The sequence below is a fragment of the Camellia sinensis genome, chromosome 4 (assembly GCF_055761805.1).
Source record: "Camellia sinensis isolate YWXY chromosome 4, ASM5576180v1, whole genome shotgun sequence".
Taxonomy (NCBI): Eukaryota; Viridiplantae; Streptophyta; class Magnoliopsida; order Ericales; family Theaceae; genus Camellia; species Camellia sinensis.
In genome coordinates, this window is record NC_138964.1 from 220,289,125 (window position 1) to 220,305,751 (window position 16,627).

A 16,627-nucleotide genomic window follows, 5' to 3' on the forward strand; every position below is an offset into this window, starting at 1 on the left:
AGAATAATATAGTTTCTAAAACCACGAAGATAATTTAAAATTTAAGTAAACTTAGGAGTATATTTGTAATTTATCCATTTCTTTTTCTTTTTTTTTAATGTAATTGGACGAATTAAAAAGAGAGCCGCCCATTGGACCACCTTTTTATGTCTAACCAAGCCTGCTCTTATCAGTTAAACCAAACACACCATTAGTCACCAACTATTTACAACCAGCAATACGGTGCACTTAGGATTTCACTTCGAATTTTATTTAGAAATATCAATTGTTTCAAAAATTTGGTCCATAATAAGCCCATCCCAAAGGCCTATATTAGACTCATATGGATGCTACTTTTATTTTTTTCTTTGAATTCCATCTCTTTTACTTTTTTATTACAATTTTATCTTAATATAAAATTTTAATCATCTTTATCCCTAATCCCTTAAAAACCTTAACTCTTTCTACCCTTACTCTGCCCCCACAGCTAGCACCATCCATTTGACATTCTCAAACTCTATCAACCCCCTTTGCCCTTATTTACTTTTCTACTATTATCCCTCTCAACCCTTCCCTCATTACTCTCGCATCCCAACTCTCACAATTAATTGAGATAGAGAAATGATCTATGAAGAAGATGAAGAACAAAAAAAAATGAAAAAGGGGCTGGGGGTTGTTGTGGTGCGTAGCCGCGACGGTGAGGATGGAGCAACAAAGAATGTATCACGATGATGGAAGGCACTAGGAGTAGAGTAAAGGAGTAATTGTAGAGAAAATGTAAATGAGTGAGGGTAAGGTTAGTGTTTAAAGAATGAGAATATAATTGAGAATAAGGCGAGGGTCCAAAGAAAGGAAAAATTAAAATTTAGAGGTGAAGGTTAAATGAAATTTGGTAGGGACAAATTGCAACACTAAAAAGCTATTAAGTAGCACTCCAATTATGAAATTAGTAACTACATTTCCACAATATTAAAGACACATACAATTTTATATTTTGTAAAGTTCATTTTCATTTTTCATGATTCAATATGTAAAATTTTGTGTTATAAGTCCCCATTTAAAAATAATAATAAATTTTGAATTTAATAAAAAAATATGACTTATAGCCTAAATTAAACCCATATGAGCCAGGCCAGGCCCAAAACCATAAGCCCGTATTTCTAAGCCCATGAGTTGCGTGTGTGTTTCAAAAATGTAGGATGAATCGGGTTGAGCCCGGCTACTGGACCCGTTAAGGTCCATGGTCTCAAGGGCAAAATGGACAATTAAGATACGATGGCGGGAAAGAGAGCCGTTGCTTACCAAACCCCAAAACTTGGCGCCAAAATTTCACTGTTTCAACTCTGTTTCAGCTGCCCGGTATTTCACGGGCAGCTCTCTCTCTCTCGCTCTCTAATCTCTCTCGTCAGTTGAAGAAACTCTTCAATTAGGTCTCACTTCCCTTCTTCCTCTAACTATAAACTCTCTCTCTCTCTCTCTCTCTCTCTCTCTCTCTATTTTGACGCCACCACTCTGTTTCTTCTTCATTCACAGTTTTTCGTCAATCTCTTTCCTAAACTCTAGAATCAGAGTAAATTGCAAAGACCCTTTTCTCTTATTCGTAGTTCTCTCTCTGGAAAAACCCATTTTCGATTTTCCCCAACTAGTTTTTATATCCTTGTTCCATCTCCTCTGTTTTACTCTGTTCTCTGAAACACAAACCTTGTTCTTAGTTAACCCCTTTCTTTCGTTGCTGTCTTCAACTGGGTTGAACTTGAATTTGATTGGCGTAATGGGTTCTTCAAAGAAGCATCAATTGGACGGAGGAGGCAAAGAATCACAGGGCAAGAAATGGGCAATTGCCGGGATTTCAATTCGTGGTCCATTGAAATCAATAAAAACGAAGCAGAAGGTGAGAGAGTGTGATGACGATGATAGTGATGAATCGACAACCCCAACGGCAAAAGAATCGAGGATACCGGAGAGATTGGCGTGCCCAGCGGCACCGAGGAAGAGCAGGCCTGTATCAACCTGTCATTACAATGGTGATAGTAGGAGGGAGTTCTTTACTCCTCCAGACTTGGAATCAGTATTTATACGCCATGTTGAGAGAGCTAATTGAGTTGTTTGAGGACTTGGCTTGTTCTGTTGTTGTTTTGTTTTTGTTTTTTGGGTTGCTCTGTTTTAGTAGTTGTAGTAGTAGTAGTAGCCTAGAGAGGAAATGATTTAAGTGTACAAATATATGGGTATTTATGAAATGGCTGGCTAGTTGAGTTGAGTATATGCAGTAAAGTTTCTGAATTGCATTTTTTTTCTTCTTTTTTTTTGTGTTGGAAGTCTAATGAAACTTGTTCCACATTTTATTGAGTTGTTTGAGGTTTTGAATGAATTAAAGATTGTTAGAATGTTAAATGAGTGGCATGGCCAAAGATTGTTTATTTGTCATTTGTGAGTTTTAAGGACAAATGTGCTTTAGTTTTCAAAAAGTGGAATTGGATCTTCTGTCTCATTTTCCTCTATCTCTGTCTCAAGTCTCTCTCTGTCATGTTGGGTATTATTAAAATATTTAAGTCAAGTTTAGGAAGGTTAAATAAGTGTACTTTTTGACTTTTTATGAAATATGGGTTGGATTTGGGTTGGGTTTGAAGTGATGTGTTAGAGAGGTGATATGACTTAAATAAGATAATGTAACTTAAATAAGATAGTAACTTTTTGACTTTTTAAATTTTTTAGAGGATGTCAAACTTGGCCTTAGTTTCGTTTAGTATTAATTATAATATATTTTTAATATATTATATTTAACTTTTGAAGCCAAATAAATATTTAATAATTTATTTGGTAAGAATTTTGACAAAAACTTAAATTTCAACCATATATAAAGATGTTTTGCTTTTTCCCAATTAAGGAGCGGCAGCAGCAAATTCTTTCTCGGTGAGATAGTACTTACTTTTTCGGTTTGTTAAACAGGCTTCCTACAGAAGTCTAATTGATGGTTCAATTTGGTGAGTAATTGTTGCTCTGGTTATTCGGCTGGTTTCTACTTCGGATTTGCTTTGAAGATTTGCTGTGGTGATTATTTTGTTCGTCTATTTGGTAAGGTTGTTTCTTTTATTTATTTGTGATTATTTAAAATTTACTTAATAATGATTTGTGAGGTCATTTGTGTCTCATTTGTAATTGTTTGGAAACTTTTTGGTTGATAGTGAAATCGGATTTCGATTCCATGGACGTACTTCAGATTGAGAGAATCACGTAAAATTCTTGTGTTGCGTTTGATTTAATTTTTCCGCATTAATTTTTATTCTCATTAATTGATTTACTTATGGGGAATCTTATATTTTACTTAACAACTAGTATCAAAACTTACGGTTTATTTGGATTTATTTATTTGTGTAAATCACTGGAAGGGAATGTGGGTCGTATGTTTAGCTTTAATGAAAATAATTTGATAATCTGAAAAACTTAAATAGAGAACCTATTATTTTGTAAAAGATTTATATGGGCCTATTGAGGGTAATAGTGACAAACCTGATGATATGAAAGACGATGAATTGAAGAAACTTAATCAAAAAGTCGTTGGTGTTATTCGTCAATGGATTGATGACAGTGTGTTCATCATGTTGCTACTGAAATTTCGGCACATGATTTATGAAAAATTAAAAGGCCTTTATGATGGAAAATCAACCACAAATAAAAATTTTCTGTTGCGTAAATTGGTTAATTTAAAATATAAAGATGACAGTCCCATTTCCGGAACATTTGAATGAAATAAAAAGTATTGTTAACCAACTTGCTTCTATGAAAATTATTTTTGATGATGAGTTGTAGGTTTTGATGCTACTTAGTTCTTTGCCCGAAAGTTGGGAGTTCTTTGCCCGAAAGTTGGGAGACTTTGGTTGTGATAGTTAGTAATTTGACACCCGATGGAGTTGTCATAATGAACCAAGTCACTAGTATCTTGTTGAATAAAGAAACTAAAAGAAAATCAGCGAGTTTTTCTCATTCAAAGGCATTTGTTGTGAGAGGACAAAGCAAAAGAAGGAGGAGGAGTAAGACTTCTCATGGTCGTGATCAAAATCATGACAAATCAAGAAATGGTTCTTTTTCAAAGAAAGACATTGAGTGTTATTACTGCCATGAGAAAGGGAATATGAAGGCGGAATGTCAAAAGCTCAAGAATAAGGAGAAAATGCATGACAAAAGTATGGATAAGAAGTTAGAAGACACAACGATAGTTATTACCGATGATTTCATGGTCGTTTGTGAAAATAATTGTATCAATTTTGTGGGCCAAAAGAGCAATTTGGTGATTGATTCTGGTGCTTCTTTTCATGTGAATTCTCGAATTGATTTTTTCACTACCTACACCAAAGGTGATTATGGTTGTGTTCGAATGGATAATGAAGGTTTGTCCAAAATTGTTGGCATGGGTGATGTTTGCTTGGAAACAAATCTGGACTGCAAGTTGTTGCTTAAAGATGTGAAGCATGTTCCTGACATTCACCTCAATTTGATCTCTACCGGGAAGCTAGATGATAAAGACTTCAACAATAAATTTGGTGATGTAATATGGAAGCTCACAAAGGGTTCTTTGGTGGTGGCTAAGTGCAAGAAGACTCATACACTTTATTCGATGCAAGGAAAATTTTGTAAAGGTGTTGTCAATGCACTTGAAGATGATACTTCTATTGAATTGTGGCACAAACGGCTTGGCCATATGAGTGAAAAGGGACTACATGTTTTGTTCAAGAAAGAGCTTATACCCGGGTTGAAAGGTACACATCTTAAAACTTGTATTCATTATTTAGCGGGTAAACAACATAGAGTTTCTTTTCATAAAAATGTTGCTTCTAGAAAAGAAAATGTTTTGAAATTGATTCATTCGGATGTTTGTGGTCCTTTGAAAGTTAGAACACATAGAAGTACACTTTATTTTGTTACTTTCATTGATGATTATTTAAGGAAAGTTTCGGTTTTTATACTAAAAACTAAAAATCAAGTTCTAGACGTATTTAAGCATTTTCAAGCCATGGTTGAAAGAGAAACAAGGCAGAAATTGAAGTGCATCCGAACAGACAATGTTGGTGAATACATTGGGCCATTTGATAAGTATTGTCGCAGCCAAGGTATTCGGCACTAAAAGACAGTTAAGAAGACTCCTCAACAAAATGGCGTTGCCGAGAGGATGAACTGCACCATTGTGAAAAGAACAAGGTGTCTGCTTTCACATGCTAAATTTCCAAGATCCTTTTAGGGTGAGGCAATAAGGACAACGGTTGACATGATTAATTTGTCTCCTTCCTATCCTTTGAATGGTGATATTCCAGAAAGAGTTTGGACCGACAAAGATGTGTCTTATAAGCATTTGAAAGTGTTTGGTTGCCGAGCCTTTGTTCACATTTCAAAAGATGAGAGGTCCAAGCTTGATAGCAAGTCAAAACAATGTATTTTTCTTGTCTATGAGCGTGATGAATTTAGTTATAGATTGCGAGATCCGGTCGACAAGAAAGTCATTCGAAGCAGTGATGTTGTGTTTCTTGAAGACCAAACAATTGAAGACTTTGGTAAAGTTGATCAACTGGAGCCAAAAAGTAGTGATCTCATTGATGTGGATCCATCTCCTTCATCTTCGGTGGATGATGAAAATAGGGGAGATGTGCAACTACCTACTAAAGATGCAGATGATGATACTAATCCTAATTTGAGCCAAAAATTGAGGAAGAGTATTCAACTTAAGAACTGCCACCACAACTTGAGTTGAGAAAATTTATAAGGGATTGACAACCTTCAAGAAAGTATCCTCCCAATGAATTTGTGTTAATTTCCAATTAAAGAAAGCCTGAGAGCTACCAATAAACAATTAAGCATGCAAATAAATATGATTGAAAAAAGGTCATGGAAACGGAGATGAATTTCTTACTTGAAAATCACACTTATGATTTAGTGAAGTTGCATAAGGGGTGGAAAATTCTGAAAAATAAATGGGTTTTCAAATTGAAAAATGATAGCAAGAATTTGAGGTACAAAGCACGTCTTGTTGTAAAAGGCTTTGGGTAAAAGAAAGACATTGACTTTGATGAGATTTTCTCGCCAATTGTGAAGATATCTTCTATTCGGGTTGTACTTAGCATAGCTGCAAGTATGAACCTTGAAGTTGAGCAACTTAATGTAAAGATCGCATTTCTTAATGGTGATCTTGAAGAAGAAATTTATATGGAGTAACCAAAGGGTTTTGTGGAGAAAGGAAAAGATAAATTTGTTTGCAAATTAAAGAAAAGTTTGTATGGCTTCAACCAAGCCCCGCGGCAATGGTACAAAATAGGGGTGGGCGCGGGTCGGTTGCGGCCACGAAACCTCAAATCCGTCATCCGTTCGCTAGATTGGTGGATTGGAGAAAATCAATCCGCATCCGTCCGCCAATCCGGCGGATGTGGATTAAGCGGTTCGGGGGTTTGGCGGATGGATGCGAATCGGTTTGGCAGTTTAAAATTTTATAAATTTTCAACATAATTCAACTTGTGCACTTCCTCAAAAAAAGAAGAAGAAAGTATTATAGTCAATGACTTAAAAAAATATTACAATCACTGCATGCCTTATTCAAAGCAAGAAAGTTTGAAACTTTAGAATATCACAATCGCTGCATGCCTCATCCACATAAAGTATTACAATATATGGTTCTTAAAATATAAAAACAATTCAAACTACCAAAACCATGAACAAAACAGTAGTAGAGATTGTATGTGTCTGTATTGTTACATCTATATCTGTTTTTGAAAACAAAAACCAACCAACTATATCATATTTTCTATTTATTATTTTTAGAGATAGATTTAAAAACCAAAAAATGTAGATAAATAATACGTTTATTTTTTTAATTCAAAAAAGATATTCAAGTTGAAAACTTTTTTTCAACAGAATATTTAAACTCTTTTTTAATTGAAAACACAAACAAAATATTTAAACAAACTGAAAATGCAAAGTCTTATAAATTACTAGGGGTGCTCGCGGTTTGGCGGTTCGGCGGTTCGGTTGCGGCCAAAGGAATCTCAAATCCGCCATCCGTCCGCCAGATTGGTGGATTGGAGAAAATCAATCCGCAACCGTCTGCTCGTCATCACGCATCTGTCCAAAATGCGACGGATCGATTTGGTTCGGTCGATTTTGGCGGATCGGTATATCCGCTGCTCACCCCTGGTACAAAACATTTGACTCTTTCATGATGAATAATGGTTTTTCTAAAACCACTTCGAACCATTGTGTGTTTGTGAAAAAATTTTCGGATGGTAAATTTATTATTCTTTTGCTTTATGCTGATGACATGTTAATTGTGGGTCAAGATTACACTATGATTAACAGGTTGAAATAAGAGTTAAGCAAGTCTTTTGCTATGAAAGATTTGGGGCTAGCAAAGTAAATACTTGATCTGAAAATTATTCGTGACCACAAAAAGGGGCTGATTTGGTTGTCTCAAGAAAGCTATATTGAAAAAATTCTTGATAGGTTCAACATGGATAAAGCAAAGTCAGTTGGTTGTCCACTTGTAGGTCACTTTAAGCTTAGTTTGAATCAATGTCTTACAAGTGAGAAAGACAAAGAAGAGATGCAGAAAATTCCTTATGCTTTAGCGGTTGGTTCTTTGATGTACGCCATAATTTGTACAAGGCCGGATATTGCTCACGCCATTGGTGTGGTAAGTCGATTTCTCTCTAATCTAGGTAAAGAACATTGGGCAGCGGTAAAATGAATTATAAGATATCTTCAAGGGACTTCGAAGGTATGTTTGTGTTTTGGGGATAGTAAGCCGATGCTTGATGGGTTCATGGATTCTAACATGGCCAATGATGTTAATTCTAGGAAATCTACTTCGCGATATTTGATGACTTTTGCAGGGGGAGCTGTGGCATGCCAATCTAAATTATAAAAATGTGTTGCTCTCTCAATTACCGAAGCTAAATTTATTGCCATTATGGAAGTTTATAAAGAATAGTTATGGTTGAAGAAATTTTTGTAAGAGTTGGGTTTAAAGCAAGAACGATATGTGCTTTATTGTGATAGTCAAAGTGCTATTCATTTGCGTAAAAATTCTACTTTTCATTCGAGATCGAAACACATTGATGTGAGATACCATTGGATTCATGATGTGTTAGATTCAAAATTGTTACAACTCGAAAAGGTTTACATAGATGATAATATTTCGCATATGTTGACTACGACTTTGTCAATGGACAAACATTTGAAGTGTCGAACTTTAGCGGACATAGTTGATGTCTCCACCTAAGTCGGCAGGGGAGAATTGTTGAATATACCTCCTTAGTGGAGTATAAGACCCAATTCGTTTATTAAAATATTTAGTTTGGTTTGGTGTTGATTATAATATCTTTTTAATATATTATATCTAATTTTTAGAGATTCAATAGATATTTAATAATTTATTTGGTAACCACTGGGACTTTGATAAAAACCTAAATTTCAACAATATATAAGATGTTTTGTTTTTCCTGAAGTAAGGAGCGGCAGCAGGAAATTCTTCCTTGGTGAGATAGTGCTTACTTTTTTGGTTTGGTAAACAAGCTTCCCACAGAAGTCTAATTGGTGGTTCAATTTGGTGATTAATTATTGCTCTGGTTATTCGGCTGATTTCTGCCTCGGATTTGCTTTGAAGGTTTGCTGTGGTGATTATTTTGTTCGTCCATTTGGTGAAATTTTTTCTCTTATTTATTTGTAATTATTTAAAATTTACTTAAGGGTAATTTGTGAGACTATTTCGTTTGAAAACGTTTTGGTTGATAGTGATATTGAATTTTGATCTCGTGGTCGTATCTCATATTGAGAGAATCACGTAAAATTCTTATATTACTTTTGATTTAATTTTTTCACATTAATTTTTATTCTTATTAATTAATTTACTTGTGACGAATTATATATTTTTCTTAACATATCATAAGCATCAAACCTTAAGAAAAATACATCTTATGATAGAGAAGGTGTTTAAACCAAATAAACAAGAAAGAGTGAGATACCTAGAAAAAGTTGGCCAGAAAATATAAGAGCAAATCTTTTTCATGGCTAATGCTCTGCACGGATGTTTTCCAAATTGATTCACTCATCAAATACCCTTTTCTTTCAAGTTCCTCGTAATGCAGTTCCTGCAACATTAAAAAAGGACAAAAAAAACATATGCGGTTGTCCTATAGATTAGAATCCTATGTGAGGTTTAAGGGTTGTTTATTTGTTTTGGGACAATTGATGATAAAGACACTCGGTAAAAAAATCGGTATTTTATGTGACAAAATGTTCAACATTGTGCTTTTCTGTACCAGAGGACCACAAATCCAAATTTTTTGACTTAGAATATTTATTTTAAAATAATAATTAATAATTTAAATTCATTTTATTTTTGAATCAAATATTTTATTAATTTAATCTCTACTATACAAATTAATTCTAGATTTTTTTTTTTTTTTTAAACTGTTAAAGTCTTTTGGTTGGATACCACATCATTAGATTCCTTTCTTTTAATGATAAGTTTCAATTCTTTTTCCTTTTATTGTCAAGAAATATTACAAACTCAAACTTAATTATTTAAAATTATCATCTAATAGTTTAGATTTATTCCACAGATGAATCCTATGCTACACAAATTCAATTTCAACCACACAATCACTCTTTTGGATAATTTTGGAGACCACAAGTCTGGTCCTCAAACTTATTCTTTGACGCCTCCCGAGGAGCAACAAATGCTCTGCTCAAAATTTTTCACTCAGTAATTCATGAAACTTTTTAACGGTATAAAATTCAATCGTAGAACTAAACATAACAATCTCATATGAGAGAATTTTATTTGATTCTGTCTAATTCTGTGATCAAATCATGTTTACTTAGTTCTCAATAAATTTTATAACTAAGAGTGTATAACTGAATAGATAAACAAAAGATCTCGTGCTATTAGAGCGACAAAAAAAAGAGAGTATGAAATCATATGGAGTAATTGAATTTTGGTTTTCTTAATAAACTATGTTAAAAACACAGTAAAAGTTTAACATAACAGATTACATATACGAGATAAGAAATGAGACCGGAATACATGTGTACTCTACCTCATACCTTACACCTTCTTCTCATTCAGTGAATTATTTTTTTTGTGCATTTAAGATTTTTCATTATTAATCAAGGGGAATAAATAAGGGGAATCTACCATCTAATAAAAATAAATAAGGGGAATCCAATGTAAATGGCAAGAGAGAAAGAGAGGGTTTGGCTGTAGACATGTAACATGGGCTCTGGAGGAATCCTAAGTAGGAGATTCTAATTAGGATTACTAGATTTTTTTTTTTTGGTTTTTTTGAAATACTTTTTAACTTCACTTTTTGTTCATAAAAATTGTAAAAATTGTCCTTTTTTTCCTTCCTTTCGGCCTCTGCCCAGGCTGACCCTGACCGGCCCAGCTTTGAAAATCCCTTTCCTGCCCGAGTTATTTTTGGCGGGAACAAATCCTCATTTCAGTTTTTTCTTTTCCAGCGCCAAAATTCTGCCCCCTAAGATTTTGGGGAAAAAGCAAATTTTTAATTTTGGAAGATTTATGTTATCAATTTATAAAATGAAAATAATCAATACAGTAATTATTAAAAATGGTATTAATTATTAAAAATCAATACAGTAAATAAGAAAAGTTATGAATTATTGTGGTATTAATTACAAATTATTATAATATAAGTAGGAAGGGGTGTACTAAAAAAAAGGTCTTAATTCCAAACTATTGTGGTTCTATGTGATTATGGTTTGAAGGTTAAAAAGTTACAAACTACTTTAGCCTCCGTTTGGCAAGAAAAAGCCCAAGCTTTTTTGGCTAAAATAGCCACAAAAAACAAAATAGGCTATTTTAGCCACAAAAAACAAAACATCAAATCCAACCTATAATCATTACAATCCTCTCTCACAAAAAAAGTCAAAAAGCCAAAAAGTCCTTCCCAAACCAGGCTAAAATAGCCCAGGCTAAAATAGCCAAAAAGCCAAAAAGCCAACCCACTTCCCAAACGGAGGCTTAGTGACTATTGTTATTTTGTTACAAATTATTGTGGGATAATTACAAAATAGTATCCGGTAGGCAAATCTATCATAACCTTTCCTTTCAATGTTTCATCAAAAGAATGTCCTTTTAATCATAATAAACATGATTTCCTATAGATTTGCATTAATATTTTAAAATTTATGAGTCACAATGGCTGGTGCTTTGGTTTCAAAAAAAAAAAAAAAATACACTATATTCAATTTGTAAATCATTAAAAAAAATGTTAGGACCTTAATGAGGCCCAAATAGAATGGATAATGGGTACTAGCATGTGGATTCAAGGCCCAATTTTAGTGTAAGTTTTGAGTGCCCAATTATTATTGCAAACAGAAGATAACAACCCCCAATCTAAAGAAAACATCAACCAACCTAAAGAGGTTGAAAGTTTGCCAAACACTTGGGCAAACCACCTAGTAGGTTGAAAATTTGCCAAACCACCTAGTGCGGTTTGGTTGATAAAATTGTCCGAAAACACTCTGCACCGACCTGTGCACACCCTAAGCACAGGAGAGACGAAGGGGTGGGAGGCGACAACGATGGTAGTCCCTCGTCGCTGACCACTAGGAGAAAGAAAGAAGAGGCAGATAAGATAAGCTCAGGTGAGGGAGGGTGTACCTATGTGGGTGATATAACTTTAATAATGATATATCTAAGTCAAAGTCATACAAATAAAAATTAAAACTAAGGCCAATGTTTGAATACAATGGTCTACATTGTAGCTAACCTAGCCTACATACTGGAATTCTAAATTAGGTAATTCTTGAGTATATGTAACAATCTTACATGACTGCCACATCATAATAAGAGTTTAATATTGCTGTTTCTCGAAGAAACTGACCATTAAAATGTTTCATATAAGATATCCAAGTGTTTCAAAATTTTGGAGTCCTATAGTTGAGGTTATTCAACATAGTCAAACCTACCTGAACAAGCAAAAGATTTGGCCAGTAGTAGAGAAGTTGAATGTGAAATGTCAAAGTTGAAGAGGGTTATGGTCTGATGGATGGAAAGGAAGCATAAATAATTAGTAACATTTAAGTATAATTTAAACAACACTACTGAAATTACAAGAATTTCACTTCTGAAAAACAAGAAAATCCGCCCTAGAACTCATATCCCAAGTCCATAATAATAGGACCTATGTTGAGACCACCTAAACTGGAGAGAATCCTGAAAACCCCAAATATCCATACACAGATACATAGTTGTACAGTTTTTTCACAAGATTATTATGGTCGCCAAATAACTGAGGCGATAAACAATGAGAAGTAAAAGACACATAACAGAGCAAACATATATATTGTGGCTCATCAACATTATTAATAGAATTTGTTTCTTCTGTTGTTGTAGTAGAATTAGTACACATTCGCATTCCATTTGATGAGCAACCACTGAACGGTCGCACAATACAATCGTGTTAAACTGTTAATGTTTCATTTCTATAGTTGCGGAGAAAGTGAGCTACGCCTCACCCGTAACAAATCAACGCAGCAGCTACGAGCAAATAACACCAAATTATCTAATTCACCTATGGCTATAACAGCCCTACAAAATCAACAGCTATGGCACTAACTTCACACAATCAGTTAAAGGAAAAGGCTTTTAGCTACATATTAGATGAAGATGTAGATGAAGATGCACAAACAAAGATACATGCACATTCCAACATCATCATTATGAAAATTGCAGATGTAGATGTAGATGTAGATGAAGATGACCCAGGAGCTATATAACAAGTGCGGCATCATTGTGACAAAGAACTCGTACAAAAACAAAAAAGCATCATTGTGAGACAAAGAAGCAGAAGTGCTGCATCAAGGAATACAGAAATGTGCTTTATAAATCATAGCAAATAAGGAAATGTTTTTTTATTTAAATGATGCCGTGTGTACATTATTGGAGAATCAAACATTGGTACAAACATTTTTATTGACAGAGCAGACGAAACTGCTCATTCTATCTCACAACATAAATTAGAAACATTTACAATTGACCCATGAAAGAGTAATGGGATATGTACCTGTATTGATTGAATTGCAATTATAAATACAACAAATGGTTGCTTCTCTGTTCTCCCACTTCCAAATCATCAATCAAACAACAACCTCAATGAACTTATTTGAAGCCCATGACCTGGCAGCATCCGAAAGCTTGCTTTCCTCGACCTGGACCTGCCTCAATTGTCGACAATTCAGAAGAAATAACTCAACAGCCTCAGGCTCAATCCCACAGCAATGCATTATATCGACAATCTCCAAATGCTTACAGCTTTTGAACATCGAAACTATGGCTGCATTAGTCAATCCTTTACAACCCCTCAACCTCAATTCACTCAAAGAAATACACGATGCAAGCATCGATGTGAGCTCCTTATCGACTAACATTTCATTATAAGACAAGTCCAACTTCCTCAAATGTCTCAAATTCTGTCCTAAAGTGGTCAGCAACCCAGGTTCTCTTTCAACCACATCACAATTTATCAAACCCAATTCTTCAAGTCCATCACTCATAGCTATCCCAATAGTCTTAAGCCCTTCACCAGTAACAAGACAACAACTTTGCAGCCGAAGACTCGATAAACCCCTGAAATTCTCTGCCATGGCCAATAAATGATTGTTTTCGAGGTCAAGGGGTATGCGAAAATCAAGTTTTTGCAAACTACACCGGGTTTGATTGATGAATTTAAGTAAACCCTCTCTACTGCCACCATCATATACCAATAGAGACTTGAGAGATGTACAATTCTCTGCTAATTTCAACAAAACCTCATCAATTATAGTCCTACAAGTCCTCAATTCCACTTCTTGGAGGCCCTGCAAGCACTTGACGAAATCCGAATCATCGCCGATGACTTCGCAGCTTCGTAGCTGCAATTTCTTGAGCTTTTTACAATTTCTCCATAGCCAATCGAGTCCGTAATCGCCGTACCGAGTTCCGGACAAAGCTAGACTCTCTAATTGGAGTTCACAATCGCTGTGTTGAAACCTCGAATTGAATCGATCGGAATCGAAATCGAAATCTTCGGTGACGGAGCTGAAAACGATGGAGAGGTCTTTGAGGGAGCTGAGGAGGAGGAGCCAGTGGAAAGAGAGGGGTCTGGAGAGGGAAATAGAGAGAGAAGAGAGGTGAGGGCATGAGGTGGAGAGAGAGAGGAGAGAGAAGGGGGAGACTGGGCCGGTTAAGAGGCGGAGGTGGCGGAGATTGGGGCAGGATGAGACGGCGGAGAGAAGGAAGTGATCGGATAAAGTGGAGGTGTCGCCGCCGGAGGTGAGGGAGAGGAAGGAGAGGAAAGGGAAGTGGGAGAGGAAGGAGGAGAGAGGGGGAGGAGGGGAGGAGAGGCGGAGAGAGAGGTCGGTTTTCGAAGAGCGGTAGAGGCGGAGCCACCGCTTGGAGACTAGGGAGACGGCGGCGGACGGAGGAGGAGGAGGGAGGCGCTGGAAGATGTATTGGAGGAGCTCGTCGCAGAGGATTGTGTCCATGTTTGCTTTGTGATTTTTCCAACTACATGGTTCATACAATTACAGATGCATATGATGAGGAGAGTTTTTGATGAGATGATTTTATTTATTTGTTTATATATGGTTGTGATGAGAGCTAGAGAAAGAGAGAATTAAAGTAAGTTTAAAAAATTAAAAATTGAATGATAATTTTGTAGAATAAGGGGGTGGGTGGGTGTGATACAGTTGACTACCTCTATTGTTTGGGTTACGGAGACAAAGGGTAATGTTAGGGACACCAAATTTTCTACCAAATAAATGACTAAATATCTCACATGGGTGTGGGATCCGCAATTTTGTGGGCCCCACCTGTGAGACATTTGGTCATTTATTTGGTAGAAAATTTGGGACCTCTAGCATTTTTCCGGAGACAAATATACCACACCATTTTTTAAGATTTTAAATGCATAAAAAAAGTCTATTCAAAAAAAAAAAAAAAATATGCATAAGAAAGTGAACTAGGTTAGTCTAGTGGTTAGAGTCTGGGACTTGCATATAATGGTAAAATTTCAATTTAGATTTAATAATTATTTTATATATGTGAAATGAAAGGATGACATATATTTGGAGGTTAGTTAAGGTAAAATTTAAAATAGCTAATAGACAAAAAAATAAATAAATAAATAAATAAGTACATAACAAATGCACTATTAATGATCAATTTTTCATAAAATATGGTCTTCAGAAGAAAAAGGGGATCTCATGTAGTCACAATTAATTATTAATTTTAGAATATGTGATCATGGATTTTTTGTTTTTTTTTGGTGTTGTTAAAAATGTGTGGTTTTACATCATTTAAAAGTCAGTGTAGTAGCAATTTTAAGTTAGTAGTGAGAGAGCATCTCTCTCTAAATCTTCTACTCTAAATCTTTCCCTCTAAGCCTTCTACTAAGTGTGTCATTGAGGGTGGGAAAGGGTTCCAGACGCCAGCCTCCTCTTTCTCCTTCCATCCATTCTTCTCATTTTCTTAGTTTTTTTGCTTAATAATATTAGAAGCTTGTCCTTTCAACCATTTTCAGCGCTATCACTATTACATCGCTACCAAATTTGTCACTTTCCCATCTCCATGGATCAGCCTCATCTCCTTCAAATCATATATGATGTTTGGCTTGCACCCAAAACTGTAAGATCTGATTTCAAATCTTCTCAAAATTCGAAGACCAACTATGTTTAACGCGTTTGTTTAACAGTAGGCAATTACGTCAACCTCAATGTTCCATCTTAACTAGCTGAAGTGAGGTCTTCAGAGTTCAAGTTAAAAGTTGTGATGTAATAGAGTTTTAGATACCTTTGGTGACTTGGATCTGGTTATTTTCGATTTTTTTATTTTTTTATTTTAGTGTTTGTTGTAATGATTCTCTTTATGCGGAGGTTGTGTCCCTCCTTTGTGAGGGTTTTTTTCTCCTCCTTTCCTCTTATGAAAGTTTATTATTTTTTTATGAGATCTTTTGCTATCACTGTACAAAATCAATTCGTTTTTTTATTAATTTCTCAATAAATATTTCCTTCCCGATCTAAAACAACAACAACAACAAAAAAAAAAAAAAGGAAAAAAAAAACCAACATCTATGAAGCACGAGTACGGGTACGAATATGAGTACGGGTACGAGTACGAGTATTGGTATTGGTACTGGTACGATACGGGTATGTCGATACGGTAAAATTCAAAAAAAGTAAGATACTAGTATGTCTTGGTACGTTTGTAAAAAAGTATTTATTTTTAATTTAGACTAATACAAAAAATAATTAAATAGTTTAATTTGTTAAGATCCAACCTATAACTAATATTTAATGCCAAAAGTAAAGGTATAAATCAAAATTAAATGTCAATATATTAAATAACTTACAAACCATAATTTAATTTTAAAATTATGCTAAGTATAAAATTAAAAATGAAAAAGAAGTCTAGTGAAAGGAGTTTTATTTCTGTAGTAAAAATTAAGAAGGCTTGAGTATATACTAAGTATATACTAAGTACTAAGTACATCTGGGTACACCAAAAATTAAGAAGAAAAAATTTGGATATGTATTTTGTGTTCCCGGTATGTATGCAGAAGTATCATACGAGATACCATACGCCGGTAAATACCCAGTACAGGTAAAA

The 16,627-nt window shown here is 34.8% G+C and overlaps 1 protein-coding gene across 1 annotated transcript; it reads right to left on the minus strand.

The window, feature by feature from the left end:
- Positions 1-12,872: 12,872 nt before the first annotated feature.
- Positions 12,873-14,691, minus strand: LOC114316271 (uncharacterized). Its single transcript, XM_082867612.1, has one exon. The coding sequence runs from the start codon at positions 14,503-14,505 to the stop codon at positions 13,120-13,122; it is 1,386 nt and encodes a 461-aa protein (XP_082723738.1). The 5' UTR covers positions 14,506-14,691; the 3' UTR covers positions 12,873-13,119.
- Between the last annotated feature and the right edge of the window lie 1,936 nt (positions 14,692-16,627).